The 17,693-nt window shown below is 46.5% G+C and overlaps 1 protein-coding gene across 1 annotated transcript; it reads right to left on the bottom strand.

Annotated features, from left to right (window-relative positions):
- Positions 1–404: 404 nt before the first annotated feature.
- On the bottom strand, positions 405–16,402 carry LOC115144225 (tectonin beta-propeller repeat-containing protein 1-like). The gene is given in 25 exon segments (XM_029685091.2): positions 405–1,315; positions 1,468–1,587; positions 1,730–1,836; positions 1,960–2,052; positions 2,331–2,466; positions 2,563–2,737; positions 4,780–4,836; positions 4,983–5,062; positions 5,897–6,096; positions 7,884–8,008; positions 8,250–8,407; positions 8,702–8,851; positions 8,957–9,112; positions 9,263–9,408; positions 9,623–10,092; positions 10,094–10,210; positions 10,353–10,504; positions 10,669–10,770; positions 10,862–10,962; positions 11,155–11,329; positions 11,548–11,673; positions 11,834–11,956; positions 12,166–12,348; positions 14,370–14,602; positions 16,269–16,402. Coding segments are annotated over 24 exon segments (3,657 nt in total). The 5' UTR covers positions 14,595–14,602; positions 16,269–16,402; the 3' UTR covers positions 405–1,135.
- Between the last annotated feature and the right edge of the window lie 1,291 nt (positions 16,403–17,693).

The following is a 17,693-nucleotide window of genomic DNA, read 5'->3' as shown; positions in this document are numbered from 1 at the left end:
CCTACCGCTCCAACAGCGTGAAGCGATCTGTACCTACCGCTCCAACAGCGTGAAGCGATCTGTACCTACCGCTCCAACAGCGTGAAGCGATCTGTACCTACCGCTCCAACAGCGTGAAGCGATCTGTACCTACCGCTCCAACAGCGTGAAGCGATCTGTACCTACCGCTCCAACAGCGTGAGCGTCCCCGAAGCTCTATCTCCGTACCTACCGCTCCAACAGCGTGAAGTGATCTGTACCTACCGCTCTAACAGCGTGAAGCGATCCGTACCTACCGCTCCAACAGCGTGAAGCGATCTGTACCTACCGCTCCAACAGCGTGAAGCGATCTGTACCTACCGCTCCAACAGCGTGAAGCGATCTGTACCTACCGCTCCAACAGCGTGAAGCGATCTGTACCTACCGCTCCAACAGCGTGAAGCGATCTGTACCTACCGCTCCAACAGCGTGAAGCGATCCGTACCTACCGCTCCAACAGCGTGAAGCGATCTGTACCTACCGCTCTACCAACGTGAAGCGATCCGTACCTACCGCTCAAACAGCGTGAAGCGATCCGTACCTACCGCTCTACCAACGTGAAGCGATCTGTACCTACCGCTCCAACAGCGTGAAGCGATCTGTACCTACCGCTCTACCAACGTGAAGCGATCTGTACCTACCGCTCCAACAGCGTGAAGCGATCTGTACCTACCGCTCCAACAGCGTGAAATGATCCTGTGTACATGTGCAGATACTGTGTGTGACTTGCATCTAAATCATCTGAATATTTGCGGTGCTGCTCGTGGCAACGTCTTTTAGCTGAGTTAACCTTTAAATTACAATAGCGCAATGTTCAAAGACTCAGTGACACGGTTTAAAAACGACATTAGTGCTCTATGTGGGAAATACTGAACATGATCTGCTAGCTGTAAAGAGAAAAGGTGATTGGCTGAGTCAAGTTGAGGGCGCAGAGATAGGGTTCAAAGGTCTTTTAACACAGCCAAGTGATAGGTCAGAAGAGCTGAGGCTGGAGCTGGGAGCTACAGTACAGTGTGGATGGTGGGGTAGTTGCATTGTGGCGTATCTGAAGAGAGAGTTGGGCTGAAGACAGAACAGAGATAGTGTCCACTAGCAAGTACTGTAGGTGTGTGTGTGTTTAACATCTGACAGCGTTCCCGTTCTCCATCTCTGTGATCATGACAGGGAGCAGGCTGCGGGGTGGAGGTGGGCGGAGGGGGTCCGTTAGGGAGGAGGTGAGGGAGGGTGTCAGGGAGGGCATACGGACACGAGGAGCCTCAATGGAGTTCCCTCTCACAGTGATGTGGTCCCAGCCACCCTGAGGAGAGTGAGAGGAAGAGGGGAAGAGAGAGAGAAAGATAACAGACGTAGAGAGAAAGTCAGACAGCCCCCCCACCAAGAAAACCTTCAAAGTTATTGGTGTCACAGAAGCATGTTGATGGGTTAGGGTCAGAGGTTAAAGAGTCTCACCCCGATGCCGTAGTCCCAAGACTGTCCCTTTGGCTCCATGGGCTGAACCCCCAGACGGTGGCAGACTGTCCCACAGCTCAGACTGTGGCTGCCTTGCACCTTGTCAGCTATGATCCACACCTACACAAACACAACGAGAAAGGTTGAGTTACTCAACACAGTGCAAAGTCAAGAGCGTTGAATTTTGAGAAAAGAGAGAGTCTTTATGATTCCTTATTGCCGACGACAACCACCCAGGTTTTAGATTGGAGGTTCTGCTCACCTGGTCTAGAGGTCCTACGGAGACCTTGCGTACATTGTTGCAGATGTGTTCCCATGATGATCCCTGGGGGTAGCTGGGAGTCAGGCCCTGTCTGAACCACAGGTTACCTGGATGGGAGAGCACAGCATTAAAATCATGACACAAATAAATCATTGCGATGGCACAACTAATAGACAGCTGATAATAAAGACAAGTGTCATTGTAAGTCATGAAATTATTTTCTGTTGTACCATTTTGATCCACAGTGTAGACCGACGTTCTCCCTACAGACACCTGTTGGAGCTTCTGTCTTTCAGGACAGGGGATGTGGTACCAGCAATCTCCTGCAGGGGGCAATAGTACATTAAACAGCCAGTGGTTAGTCTACTTTCATCAGGTGCATCTCTGTGATATGAACCAGAGCCCAGAGAGGTAAGCTCCTCCAGAAAGGAAAAATTGAGCCACAGTATTACTGTAAAGCACTTTGTGACAACTGCTGACGTAAAAACAGCTTTAGAAATACATTTGAGTGACTGACTGAACTGTTGATTAGCAGTAAGACTGAAGGGAGAACCTTGGGTTCTGTCAGAGTGTGTGGGTTCTGCATGGTTCTCTGGCTGACCTGCAGGGCTCTCTGAGGACACAGAGCCCCTGTAGAAGGCAGATCCATCCCTGGCAATGGCCCACACCTGGTTGGCCCCACCGATGGAGATAGACTTAAACGGCTGGTCTGTGCCCACGTGAAGCCACGACGTCCCCTAGGAACACACACAACCACTTCGGTTATCAAATACAATGTGTGCGTATTCACAGTGAACATGTGTGTTTACATATTGTGTGTGTGTGAGACTCACGGCAGGAGTCAGTAGGGTGACCCCCAGTCTACAGAGCACGTCTCCCTTGTTACTGATGGCCCACAGAGGGATCGGCTCAACACTGCTCTGAGCTCCACACAGGACGATGGTCACGTCACTCAACGGGATGGGTGGGACTTCCTGCCACGGCCCTGTAGTCGTCAGTTTACACTTCCTGTCAGAGGAAATACACTATATATACACACACACAAAAGTATGTGGACAGCCCTTCAAATTAGTGGATTCGGCTTTTTCAGCCACACTCGCTGACAGGTGTATAAAATCGAGCAAACGGCCATGCAATCTCCATAGACAAACATTGGCAGTAGAATGATTAAGTTACGTTCCTGACCTGCTAGAGCTGCCGGTCAACTGTAAGTGCTGTTATTGTGAAGTACAAACTTCTAGGAGCAACAACTGCTCAGCCGCAAAGTGATAGGTCGCACAAGCTCACAGAACAGGACTACTGAACCGTGTAGCTACCGAGTTCCAAACTGCCTCTGGAAGCAACGTCAGAACAAGAACTGTTCGTCAGGAGATTCATGAAATGGGTTTCCATAGCCAAGCAGCCACACACAAGCCTAAGATGAACATGCACAATCATTGGCTGGAGGGGTGTAAAGCTCGCCACCACTGGACTCTGGAGCAGTGGAAACGCGTTCTCTGGAGTGATGAATCACGCTTCACCATCTGGCAGTCCGACAGACAAATCTGGGTTGGCGGATGCCAGGAGAACCGTGATTGGGAGTCCCATAGGGCACCACACAATTGGCCCAGTCGGCCTAGCTGCCCGAATGCATAGTGCTGACTGTAAAGTTTGGTGGAGCAGGATAATGGTCTGGAGCGGTTTTCATGGTTCCGGCTAGGCTCCTTAGTTCCAGTGAAGGGAAATCTTAAAGCTACAGCATTCTAGATGATTCTGTGCTTCCAACTTTGTGGCAAAAGTTTTTATTTAACCTTTAACTAGGCAATTCAGTTAAGAACAAATTCTTACTTACAATGACGGCCTACACCAGCCAAACCTGGACGACAATGGGCCAATTGTGTGGCGCCCTATGGGACTCCCAATCACAGCTGGTTGTGATTCAGCCTGGAATCGAACCAGGGTCTGTAGTGATGCCTCTAGCAATGTGACACAGTGCCGTAGACCGCTGCACCAATCGGGAGCCCAGTTTGGGGAAGGCCCTTTCTTGATACAGCTTGACAATGCCCCCGTGCACAAAGCTGTGTCCAAACAGAAATAGTTTGTTGAGATTGGTGTGGAAGAACTTAACTGTCCTGCATAGAGCTTTGACCTCAACCTCATCGCAAACCTTTGGGATGAATTGAAATGCAGACTGCGAGCCAGGCCTAATTGCCCAGCATCAGTGCCCGACATCACTAATGCTCTTGTGGCTGAGTGGAAGCAAGTCCCTGCAGCAATGTTCCAACATCTAGCGGAAAGCCTTCCCAGAAGAGTGAAGGCTGTCATAGCAGCAAAAGGGGGACCAACTCCATATTAATGCCCATGATTTGTCCACATACTTTTGGCCATAGTTTACAAGGGTTGTTAAAATAGGAGATAAGTCGCAACTAGACCAGTGTACCACTAGTTAATTACATGCACTTCCTGTAGGTCCCCAAGACCAGGGTTGAAGAACTGTGTCCTAGAGCTAATCTAAGGTCAGTTATTGTGTTTCCCTCAATGTCAAAGGTTAGGATTTAGGTAGAGTAAAGCTGATCCTAGATATGTGCTTACGGGCCATTTTTCTACCTAGAGCGCAAACTCAGGGTTGTTTAAACAGAGTACTGAGTCGGCAGAATGAGGCAGACCAGACCATTGTATCACCTAGGTGGGTGCTACACTTCAGTAGTGGACTATCCAGCCTACCTACAGAGGAGGAGAAGTACACAACGAATGAGGTGCCTGATGAACAGCACCGTGCTTGTCTAAGTAACCGATTGACGCTGCTCCCTCTCTGTGCCATCAAAGCTCCATCCTCTGAAGTACTGCCCAGCCTTTCCGAACTACCCTGCTCAACAACACCTCGTCATCTGACGCTGCGGATGACCATCGCCCAAGACCTGCCAGATCTCCACGTTTGTTTTGTTTGTTTTTAACGGCGTCTTTGAGATTCTCTTTGTAATGAAAAGCGCTATATATTATTATTATTGTGTGCTGACTAAATAAACAGTGATGAGGGAACAGAGCCATTGTTGCGTAGGAAGATACAGTACCTGGCCCATCGTCTACGACGAACAAAGTCCTTCAAGGTCTTGTGGCCATGATACGACCTGGAAGAGTACATACAGAGTGGAGAGAAAATACACGACAGTGACGTAAACAAATATTATGGATGCTTTCCTAGCTGGGAAAAGATTCAGCTTGATGTGATAGATAGACCAATGAATATGTATTGGGGAGGGTTAGGTACACTCACCTTGGGAAATCAGCTGCGTATTGCCAACCCTCTCGGTCTGTCCCCCCGGAGATCCCATAGTCAATGGTCCAGTCTGCTACCTGATAAGAGACAGAGCAGTTAGCAAAACAAGTGTCACACCCTGATCAGTTTCACCTGTCCTCGTTATTGTCTCCACCCCCTCCAGGTGTTGCTTGTTTCCCCAGTGTATTTATCCCTGTGTTTCCTGACTCTCTGTGCCAGTTCGTCTAGTATGTTAGTCAAGTCAACCAGAGTGTTTTCCCATCCCATACTCCTTTTGCTTGTCCTCCCGGTTTTGACTCCTGCCTGACTCTGGACTACTTTCCCACCTGCCTGATCATCCTGCCTGGCCAGACCTTGATTCTGCCTGCCCTTCGGTACCTTTTGAACTCTGAACTGGTTTGGAGCCTTTTGCCTGTCCACGACCAGTCTCCTGCCTTCCCCTACTGGATTAATAAATATTGTAAGACTCCAACCATCTGCCTGGGTCTCGCCTTGTGTCATGATAACAAGCGTTGTTTGTAGGACCGTTTTAAACATCTACTGCTACTGTGTGGATGTTTAAGTTCAAATGTGACATTGTCCATAGAGCTCGCCAGCTTGTAGTCCATGACCTTTATGAATTATGAAGCCTTTAATGTGCTTGTTTTGATTACATAAATGCAACACAAAAAAAAGACTGACATCGGCTTATGAAGATAATCTCGTTTTAAAGTTTACGGTCTCCTAAACCTGTTAACCACAGACCTTATTTTTTTCTATTTATCCAAAACTCCTACAAAATCCCCATTCATTTCCCCATAGGCTTTGACCAACGAGCCATGGCAGAGTTAGTGCCTACAAAAGAGTTGTCATTACTATTGCGCTCTATTGAGGGTGAAATGGACATATTTTGTCCTGCTAGTGGTACCCACCCATGTCCAGTGAGGGGATGGAGGTTTGGCGTTGGCCTTGGTACACTCCTGCAGTCCTGTTGCATCACTCCACATGTAGCGGTCTGTTGGGAGGCCTCTGTTGGTGTAACCTGTGACTGGGTTCCACCTCTGGTTCTCATAGATGTAGACACACTTCACATCTGTCTGGGTGAAGATGTTATCTGTGCTGCTGGCCAGACCTGACAAAGACAAGAGAGAGGTTATAGTCAGGGGCTGAGATCAAGTAGAGCTGATAAATACCCTTTCACCCTGACCAAACTGGCCCTGCACATATGTCCGCGAGCATGTTGATTTTGTCTATCCCCACCAGACGCGATCATGTTGATGTTGTCTATCCCCACCAGACGCGATCATGTTGATGTTGTCTATCCCCACCAGACGCGATCATGTTGATGTTGTCTATCCCCACCAGACGCGATCATGTTGATTTTGTCTATCCCCACCAGACATGTTGATGTTGTCTATCCACCAGATCATGTTGATGTTGTCTATCCCCCAGACCATCATCCCCACCAGACGCGATCATGTTGATGTTGTCTATCCCCACCAGACGCGATCATGTTGATGTTGTCTATCCCCACCAGACATGTTGATGTTGTCTATCATCATGTTGATGTTGTCTATCCCCACCAGACGCGATCATGTTGATGTTGTCTATCCCCACCAGACACGATCATCCCCACCAGACGCGATCATGTTGATGTTGTCTATCCCCACCAGACACGATCATGTTGATGTTGTCTATCCCCACCAGACGCGATCATCCCCACCAGACGCGATCATGTTGATGTTGTCTATCCCCACCAGACACGATCATCCCCACCAGATGCGATCATGTTGATGTTGTCTATCCCCACCAGACGCGATCATGTTGATGTTGTCTATCCCCACCAGATCATCCCCACCAGATCATGTTGATGTTGTCTATCCCCACCATGATCATCATGTTGATGTTGTCTATCCCCACCAGACGCGATCATGTTGATGTTGTCTATCCCCACCAGACACGATCATGTTGATGTTGTCTATCCCCACCAGACGCGAGCATGTTGATGTTGTCTATCCCCACCAGACGCGATCATGTTGATGTTGTCTATCCCCACCAGACGCGATCATGTTGATGTTGTCTATCCCCACCAGACGCGATCATCCCCACCAGACGCGATCATGTTGATGTTGTCTATCCCCACCAGACGCGATCATGTTGATGTTGTCTATCCCCACCAGACGCGATCATGTTGATGTTGTCTATCCCCACCAGACGCGATCATGTTGATGTTGTCTATCCCCACCAGACACGATCATGTTGATGTTGTCTATCCCCACCAGACACGATCATGTTGATGTTGTCTATCCCCACCAGACGCGATCATGTTGATGTTGTCTATCCCCACCAGACGCGATCATGTTGATGTTGTCTATCCCCACCAGACGCGATCATCCCCACCAGACGCGATCATGTTGATGTTGTCTATCCCCACCAGACGCGATCATGTTGATGTTGTCTATCCCCACCAGACGCGATCATGTTGATGTTGTCTATCCCCACCAGACGCGATCATCCCCACCAGACGCGATCATGTTGATGTTGTCTATCCCCACCAGACACGATCATCCCCACCAGACGCGAGCATGTTGATGTTGTCTATCCCCACCAGACGCGATCATGACACACAGGTAAAAATAACAAATCTAAATGTGAACCAACATTACCAATTTGGGGACTGTTCAACACTTAAAATAAACATTCATGGACATTAAGCTAGCTTGCTAATTCATTAATTTTCCAATGCTCGCACACGCGACATTTACATTTACATTTAAGTCATTTAGCAGACGCTCTTATCCAGAGCGACTTACACCAGTTTTAGTTTCCCCGTTAGTGGCTATACGGTACTTGGTCATGTTTGGCATATGCTTTAAGTCCAGTCCAGTAGGTTTACGTTTGGTATATATTTGTGTTTACCCTGGAAGAATCCCCCTCCATAGCCGGTGTAGACCCAGGCAGTGTGGTCGTAGCCTACCCCCCAAACCACCCCCAGACTGTTACACTCCACCAGACGTAGGTGGCCCCCCACCTGACGCCAGAACCTGCAAACACACACAGACAGGACAGAGCAACATGTGGTGAGACAAAATAAAGAAAAGTGACTGTCAACCAATGTTTAATCAGTTAAGACTATTCAGTTGTAAGTGCATATATCTGATCAATAAATATCCATCTATTTATCCACAAATAACTCATTCACGATGTACAGCAGGTTTGTATTCAGAGGTCTCATTTACCAAGCCTTTATAAAGCATTGATAACAGCCCAGAGGACGTGTCTTACATCTGGTCGCAGGGTGTGGGGTAGGGACAGGCTTCCAGGCTAGGCGAAGGCTCACAGACGAAGATGTCTCCTTTACAGGTGACTGACCAGATGGCTTGTTTAGAGGGGGGACCCTGGATCCCCCGGGAGTCACAGCACGACACACTCAGCAGGGCCAGCTGGGGGTACAGAGAGACATAGTCAAGACATTAAGGCCCCACTTTTACCAAACTACAACTTCTAAAGGACGTATATAGCATACATAAAGTCTTCATAAGCCCTACATAGAGGCAAAGTCATACTACATAAAAGGTTTATTTAAAAAGATTGTCTGGTTCTTTGTGGCATAACCCTTTCGCCAGCCATAATTTAGCATGACATTTGCTTATGAATAAAACATATGATATTCTGTGAAAATGGAGCACTGTACTTTGTGACAGGTTCAGATGGAAGACAGTGATCATATAACCTACCCAGTCGTGCATCTCCACCTCAGTGGCAGCAGCCAGTCTGATAGGCCACCTCTGTTTGGTCCTCTCTGCTGTGTAGATGGCAAACGTGTGTTTGGAGTCATTCAGCACCGGCACCAAGATAGTCACCTCGTTGATGAATGCATGCAGGTACTGGAGAGAGGGAGGAGAGGAGGAGAAAACAAGGACTAAATAACTCATCACAGAAAACACCCACACACAGGCGCACATACACAGGCACTGTGGCCCTACCCTCACCTTCTTCTCCTCGTTGAAGTTGTAGTAGAGGAAGAGGATGCCGTCCTGGTTTCCCTCTGGTCCTGAGAACTGCTCCAGGGCAAACCTCACGTCCACCCACTTATGGGGCTTCCAGTCCCTCCACCACTGCATGGTCCCTTTCTTCACCCACACAGACTGGGAGGGAGGGGGGGAGGGAGGGAGAGAAGGAGGGAGGGAGGGAGACTAATCAGCATCTATACAACAAGGACAAGTCATAAACAAAACTCATTAAATCAAGACAAGCAACCAAAAAGTAGCATTTGTAAACGTTCAAGTTGTCGGTACCTGTTCTACGGCCTGTTCGTAGTGTTTAAAGTGGTCCATCTCTCTCTTAGAGCGTTCGCTGAGCTGCTCAAAGATCTGTTTCCGCCAGGCAGCTGTCTGGGCTGGACTGATGGACAGACTCATGGACTGGACTGATGATGCCAGGGCTGGGAGAGACAATAAGGTCCAAACTTTATCAACAACGTGTGAGGAAACACTCCAGTGGCTCAACAACAACAAGGAAAAAGCAGACAGACACTGTTACATCAGGCAGAAGTGTGTATTCTGGTTTAATTGCGAGTTGGAGCTGGGGTTTTGCATATCCCTAGGCTTGTTTTAATATACAGGAGAAATACAATATCTACAGTATCTGTGTCTCACCTGTGGCAGAGTTGAACCAGTTGAGCTGGGAGTGACAGTTCACACCACAGCCTCCTCCACTGACCCATGCCCAGAGCGGGTGTTCATCTGCCCCATACGGCTCCCCCTGACACAGGGTGTAGGTAGCCACCGAGGACAGACTACAGGTGTCAGCCGAGTCCCCTCTCACCACGGCAGGCCCCACAGCCAGGTGAGTCTGGGTCTCTTCCAGGTCCACGTTACTCCACTGGGGGTCCCCAAGCCCTCCAGACAGGCTGGGGGAGAGAACCAGAGCCGGAGGGGGACACTTGGCCTCTGGTTCCCCAAGAGCGACTTCCTCTTCTGGGATAGAGGGACTGGTAGTGGTGGCAGCGGTGGCCCCCTCCTGTTTGACCTCACGGTCGGAGAGCATCTCAGAGATGAAACTGTCGCTGGTGACCTTAGGGATGCGTGGTTTGGGGACGTCGGGGTCGATGGGAGGGGGCTCGGGGAGGAGAGGAGGGGCATGCCCCTACTTCTAGGACCGCCGTCTGTGGACTGCCCTCTGTGTCCAAGTCTTCACTCATCACAGACTGGGCTTGTATTTCACCACTGAAGAAACAACCAGCACTGTGGGACGGGGAGAGAGAGAGAGAGGGATATTAGTATTACGCAGAGCACCCAGCTAGCAGACTGTTTGGCTAATTGTTTTATGGAGATGAGATTGCCCAAGCATTGGAAATGTGTCACAGTATTCCGTGTCCATGTCCACCTGTGCAGACTGCTAATGCTGGCGGAGGAGTGGGACCTGATGTCTCCGTCTCGGGGCACGTTGACAGCCTTCCAGGCTTTACCACTCAACTCACTGGAGGTCACACCCTGACGGAAATACACTGCCCGGTCCACACAGCTGATACCCCACACCTGGACAGAGTCAGAACAAACATACATTGACCTGTGTAGAATGCCCGAACAAACATGTTTCAGCACTATGGACAGCGACAAGTGAATCTTTATAAACCACACTCAGAGAACTTACCTGACAATCTATTAGAAGGTCTTTTAATAAACACTGATCAAATCCTTACCTGGTCGTTGAGGCCCACGTTGACCATGACCATCTCCCCGACCATCCCGATCCAGCCTGAACCACATGGGTTATGGGAGTTGATGCCACGCCTGAACCATACCTGACAGATACAGAGAGATAATCATCAGGAACATACTGCTGACAAGGGAAGCGTTAGAGAACATACATGAGAGTGTTTCATGTAGTCTTACTTTGTTGTCCTTGGTGACGGCCCAGACTACGTTGTCCCCCACAGCTACGTGGATGGCCCCGACCTCTGGGTTGGGAGAGTCCACCACCACCCAGGACGAGCCTGGTAGAGAGAGAAGAGGAGGAAAGACACCATTAGACACAATCTCAGGCTCTCTCTCTCTCTCTCCCTTACACACACACAAACAGACACAAACATGCGGTCTCTCATTCTCTATGTCTCTCTCCTTCTCGCTCTCTCCCTCTAACACAAATACACACACACACACACACACTTCCTCTGTTAACCAGCCACCTTGTGAGCAGTCTCTGGTGATGCCCTCCCTGACGATGAGTTGTCCTTCCCAGAGCACAGCCCAAACCAGGTCCCCTGGACCACAGCTGATCTGCACTACCTCCCCAGGCAGAGACACCTCCTCCCAGCCTTCCCCCTCTGGGCTGTGGTGGTGGATACCCTCACGAAACCACACCTAATGACCCAGATCAAACACACACAGGCAATTAGTCAATCAAATTGATTTGTTCGTTTACGAATACATTTGTGTTGTATGTGTGTGTTTTGTGATCTCTGGAGATATGACCTCCCCCTCTGAGCTGTGTGTGCGCGTGTGTCCATGCCATTCATGTGTGTCTGCATGTATTAGTGTGTTTGTGTGTGTGTGCATTTATGTGTGTGCGCGTGTAATACCTTGCCCTGTAGAGAGACAGCCCACAGAGACAGCCTCCCCCTGGGCTCCTCACTGATCTCCCAGCCCCCACAGCTGATGTCATTAAAGGGGTCTGGCAGGGGACCACTGTGACCCTCAGATGGGATCTGGTAACACAGAGAGATACGGGTCAACACACACACACAGGCCTAAACAAACCTACAGTACATGATGAGTACAGTTCAGTACACAAAGAAAGCATTCACAGCAGAGGCATACAGTTATAGCCTAGTTGTGGCAGGTGATTATATTGCTCCAAATACACACCTTGGCCCAGGTGTCTGTGGCCTTGTACCTCCTGTAGCGGATCCATCGCCGGCGACGGACACACGAGTTCCACTTCTTGTCTTTGATGTAGGTGGCAGGGAAGTCCAAGGCATAGGTCCAACCCTGCAGACAAATCCATTCACAGATGAATCATCGTAGGTGAGGGTAAGACAAGGACATAGAGGGAGGGAAGGAAAGAGAGAGGGAAAGAGAGAAGGTGAGAACAGAGGGAAAGTCTAAAATGGGGAGACAAGAGAGAAAGATAACAAAAAGACAGAGAGAAAGAGAGAGTGAGAGTGTGAGAAAAACAGCGAAGAACGACAGACACTCACTCCTTTCTCTGTGGGTTCTCCTCCAAAGTTCTCATCAATGTACCAGTCCCCCTCCCACTCCCAGTTGGTGGAGGGAAGAAGGAAACTGTCCAGGGGTTGGTGTTCCAGCCCTGTGATGTCACTCCAATGCCAGCGGTCGCTCGGCAACAAGTGATCCGAGAAGTTATCCTTGGGATTCCATCGCTGAGAGAGAGAGAGTTACAAGAATCATAAATGCAGCAAGGTGCAAAAGAAGCACAAATACACACACACACACACACTATTGATGCGCAGGTCAGCTGTTTGTAAACCCACCCACAATTTCTAATAACCCACCTGCAAACGCCCGACTATATATGATAAAGTGAAAATCTGCACCCAACCCTAACCCACAAATATAGAAAATGCACTGTACAGTCAGAGGAAGAATAATCTTTTGACAGGCCTTTTTAGATAGTCCTACGTTTCTGCTTATATTTTCTGACGTTTTGGTAGTTAGTCAACTTGTCTATAATTAGACACATACAGCTTCTCTTCTGTCATTACTTGTTGCCCTAGAAGACTAAATAAACAGTTGGTGGCCAGAATAATGTCATCAATTGATAGAATGAGTGTTTCAATCTAGTTGACGTCGGTAAAGTTTGTTTTCTCTTTCATCTCTGCTTCTCTAGTGGAGCAAAAACGTTTACGGACCAGGGAGAAAATGCAATAACAAAAAAAAACTGGAAAGATTTCCCGCGCAAAATCAGTTTGACCGGTTTCAAGAAAATGAAAAGCTGTTAAATAGACCCAACATGTTGCTGATAAGACTTCAGTTCTGCTTGGATGCATATTTGATGTGGTTGAAATAGTATCCGCTTTTATGATACTGATAAAGATAGCATCTTTACAGTCACTAACCGATTTCATTCGGTTTCATTCTCTCAAGATGCTGAAATAAATCAATAATATATTTCTTCACTCCTGTTCCAGAGTCAAAATTAACATTTGGTGTATAATTGTACTGCAAGGAAAGCTCAATTCTGGGAGAGTTAATATTATATTAGGTTATGTGAAAGGTTATAGACCTACAGTCAGTATCCAGATTTCAGTTAGGCTATTATTTCATCCATTTAACCCATCTGAACAGTCGCCTACTGTTCCCTTGACCTACCATTTTAACCTCTACGGGATCGGTCCCTAAACTCGGACAGTTGTTGCTCAATATGCAATAATGTGACTAGAATGACGTTGTAAACAACAGCCAACTTTCCGAGACATAAACATGTCTTATATGGGCAGGAAGCTTAAATTATTGTTAATCTAACTGCAGTGTTCAATTTACAGTAGACCCCCCTTAGTATTTTTGGATGTTCTCTATAGTTTTGTACTTGAAAATGTATAAATTGACCAATTTGGCACATTTGGTCAAACTTAGGGCAGACTTGATACAAAATATTGTGTAGTGATGTAATTCTTCACTGGATAGGTCTGAAACGTTGCACACACACACTACTGCCATCTTGTGTACAATACCAAAATTACACCTAGAATCCTATCTCAATGTATGGCCTTTAAAACAAAACAAAATGAAAACGCATGCTTTTTTGTTTGTATTATCTTTTACCAGATCTAATGTGTTAAATTCTCCTACATTCATTTCACATTTCCACAAACTTCTAAATGTTTCCTTTCAAAATGGTATCAAGAATATGCATAGCCTTGCTTCAGGTCCTGAGTTACAGGCAGTTTGATTTGGGTATGTAATTTTAGGCGGAAATGTTTTTAAAAAAGGGTCCGATCTTTAAGAGGTTCCCGTCTTGTGACTGTCGAATTTGTATGGCGTCTCACAATCATCACACATAACATTCCCTCATTAAAATGCAAATCAATTAATAACATTTTTGACATGCGTTTTTCTGGATTTTTGTTGTTGTTATTCTGTCTCTCACTGTTCAAATAAACCTACCATTAAAATTATAGACTGATCATTTCTTTGTTAGTGGGCAAACGAACCCCTGCTGATTTTGTACAAATACTTTTTTCCCCCTCACTGTACTAACACCAGATAAAGATAATGAAAGAAGAACCTCAATGTAGCCTAAAGATATGACTTGCACAATAATTATGCATTTTCTATTAAAAAATATATCTTTATTCAACCCGTCTGGCACCCACCCGCCCTTCATCCACACAATATTTCATGACCCTAAACCTGTCCGTCCCGAGGACACGACACCATGTACCTGGTTCTCGTATGTCTCCTCCTGGTAACGTATGGGTACATCACTAGAGTGGACATTCAGGTAGATGTGGTGGTCACAGGCGATACCCCAGCAACACTGCTGTACTGCTGTCACCCTCTTAAACTCTAACACGGCATCATGACACTGCTCCCACTGCTGCCCTCCAGTGGACAGGCTGTAAACGCGCCCGTACACATCCACTGCCCACAGCAGGGACACAGACATGGTCAGGCCTAGGGAGAAGGAAGACATAACAAAGAAAGATGCCTGGTTTTCATTTGGAAAGAGGGGTGAGAAATGGGGAAGAGGAGGATGGACAAATAGCAGAGGTCACAGAGAGGGAGGAGCATAAAGGGTGTATGGAGGAAGAAAAAGAGAAAGCGAGAGAGCGAGTTCCCTCAAATTACCCCCATTGAGAGGCACACACCCAGCCAAACTGCTTAGTCTAATAATAAGGAAATCCTATCTGTAATTAAAACAGGCCAGTGATGTAGCTAGGTTAGCCAGCAGGCTAGTGAGTCTGAATCAGCATGCTCACTGCGGACCTTCTTTTCAGCTCTCCCTCGTGGCCCCTGGCCCTGCCTCGTCTCTCTTCTGGAGGAGTGCAGAAGAAGCTGTAGTACAGAGTCTGCCTCTATTCAATCTATCCATGTACGGGTAAAAGCAGTGGTGTATAGTACTTCAGTAAAAATACTTTGAAGTACCACTTAAGTCAGTTTTTGGGGGTATCTGTACTTCACTTTTTATATTTTTGGCAACTTTTACTTCGCTATATTCCTAAAGAAAATAATGTACTTCCTACTTCATACATTTCCCCTGACACCCTAAAGTACTCGTTACATTTTGACAGAAAAATGGTCCAATTCACACAAGAGAACATCCCTGGTCAACCCTAATGCCTTTGATCTGGCAGACTCACTAAATACAAATGCTTTGTTTGTAAATGATGTCTGAGTGTTGGCGTTTGCCCCTGGCTATCCACCAATAAATAAATATAAATACAATTGTGCTGTCTGGTTTGCTTAATAATATAAGGCAGTTGAACTTATTTATACTTTTACTTTTGATACTTAAGTACATTTTAGCAATTCCATTAACTTTTGATACTTAAGTATATTTAAAACCAAATACTTTTAGACTTTTACTCAAGTAGTATTTTACTGGGTGACTTTCACCTTTACTTGAGTCATTTTCTATTACCTTATCTTTACTTTTACTCAAGTATTACAATCGAGTACTTTTTCCATCACTGGGTAAAAGGCTAAACTGACCTTACACCAGTGTCTAGGCGAGGCAGCCTCAACCTATTACATCCTATCCTGGTCACAGTACGTTATGTAATGCCCGGGGCGAGGGATGCTCTACGAAGTTGTAGCCCCTGTCACAAGCAATCAATAAACTAGCCAGAGAGATAAACCTGTATAATATCTGAAGCAAGCTGCGATCTGATCTAGTGACTCACCCAATTAACTCGAGAGTCTCTAGATACTGCTACTTGCTAAACGGCAACATTGTCAATCACTGAGAAAATACTGTGGCACATGAATTACGTTTGCTACATTGTAATAGGATGGCGATTGATCAACATTGATACATTGTTGATTATCGGGCACCTATGTGACACATTTGGTTGGTTTACAAAGTAGTCTACTGTTAGCATGCTAAACTTATCACAGGTAGACTGCAGTTGTTGCATAACAGCTGACTACTGCTATCAGCAAATCTACAACCACATGAAGGACACTCAACATTACAAACGTGGCATGACTATACATACAATGAATGGCCTAGCTAGCACTGAGTAAATATTAGCTTGACATTGCTCTTTAAGCGTTACAGGGAGGCTTACCACTAAAGCACAGCAATACATGTAATAGTTAGCAATAGCTCATCCCTTACCGTGTGTTCTCTCTCATAAACGGTATGGTAAGTCACTGCAATTCATTCGTCATATCAGATTGAATATACCATTAATTGCGATATTTTCTTTAATCCGAAACAGGAAGTGTGGTGTTTTACTGTAAACGCGGATTGGCTGCTGCACCAAATGAACCAATGGCTGAATTTGTCCAGTAGGCGATGATAGTAGTTTCGTTATTATAGGGCATTACAAGATCTGGATAATAACATTGGAGAATGTAATACAATAGAATATAATACAATACAATATTGCTCTTGTCTTTCCTTACCAGCACTGATTTTGCTGATAGCTGTTTTATTGAGGAACGTTTTACTTAAAGTGATTGTGATGTGTTGTTGCACTGACTGTAAGTCTGCTAAATGGACAAAACGTAAAAGTCAATTTGGTTAGAACAGAAATGGGCTTTCCCCCCAACACCCCCAGACAGACAGACAAACAGACACTGGATATAACCACTAGAGAGAGAGTGGATGTTATAGAATTCCCTAAGCATGGACAGTAATGTCCTACTGACAATCCCCAGACAGACAGACAAACAGACACTGGATATAACCACTAGAGAGTGGATGTTATAGAATTCCCTAAGCATGGACAGTAATGTCCTACTGACAATCCCCAGACAGACAGACAAACAGACACTGGATATAACCACTAGAGAGTGGATGTTATAGAATTCCCTAGGCATGGACAGTAATGTCCTACTGACAATCCCCAGACAGAAAGACAAACAGACACTGGATATAACCACTAGAGAGTGGATGTTATAGAATTCCCTAGGCATGGACAGTAATGTCCTACTGACAATCCCCAGACAGACAGACAAATAGACACTGGATATAACCACTAGAGAGTGGATGTTATAGAATTCCCTAAGCATGGACAGTAATGTCCTACTGACAATCCCCAGACAGACAGACAAACAGACACTGGATATAACCACTAGAGAGTGGATGTTATAGAATTCCCTAGGCATGGACAGTAATGTCCTACTGACAATCCCCAGACAGACAGACAAACAGACACTGGATATAACCACTAGAGAGTGGATGTTATAGAATTCCCTAGGCATGGACAGTAATGTCCTACTGACAATCCCCAGACAGACAGACAAACAGACACTGGATATAACCACTAGAGAGTGGATGTTATAGAATTCCCTAAGCATGGACAGTAATGTCCTACTGACAATCCCCAGACAGACAGACAAACAGACACTGGATATAACATTTACATTTAAGTCATTTAGCAGACGCTCTTATCCAGAGCGACTTACAAATTGGTGCATTCACCTTATGACCTCCAGTGGAACAGTAGTGCATCTAAATCTTTTCAGGGGGAGGGGGGGTGAGAGGGATTACTTTATCCTATCCTAGGTATTCCTTAAAGAGGTGGGGTTTCAGGTG

The sequence above is a fragment of the Oncorhynchus nerka genome, linkage group LG16 (genome assembly GCF_034236695.1).
Source record: "Oncorhynchus nerka isolate Pitt River linkage group LG16, Oner_Uvic_2.0, whole genome shotgun sequence".
Classification (NCBI taxonomy): domain Eukaryota; kingdom Metazoa; phylum Chordata; class Actinopteri; order Salmoniformes; family Salmonidae; genus Oncorhynchus; species Oncorhynchus nerka.
Note: the sequence above shows the minus strand (reverse complement) of the source record. Positions and strands in the feature narration are given on the sequence as shown.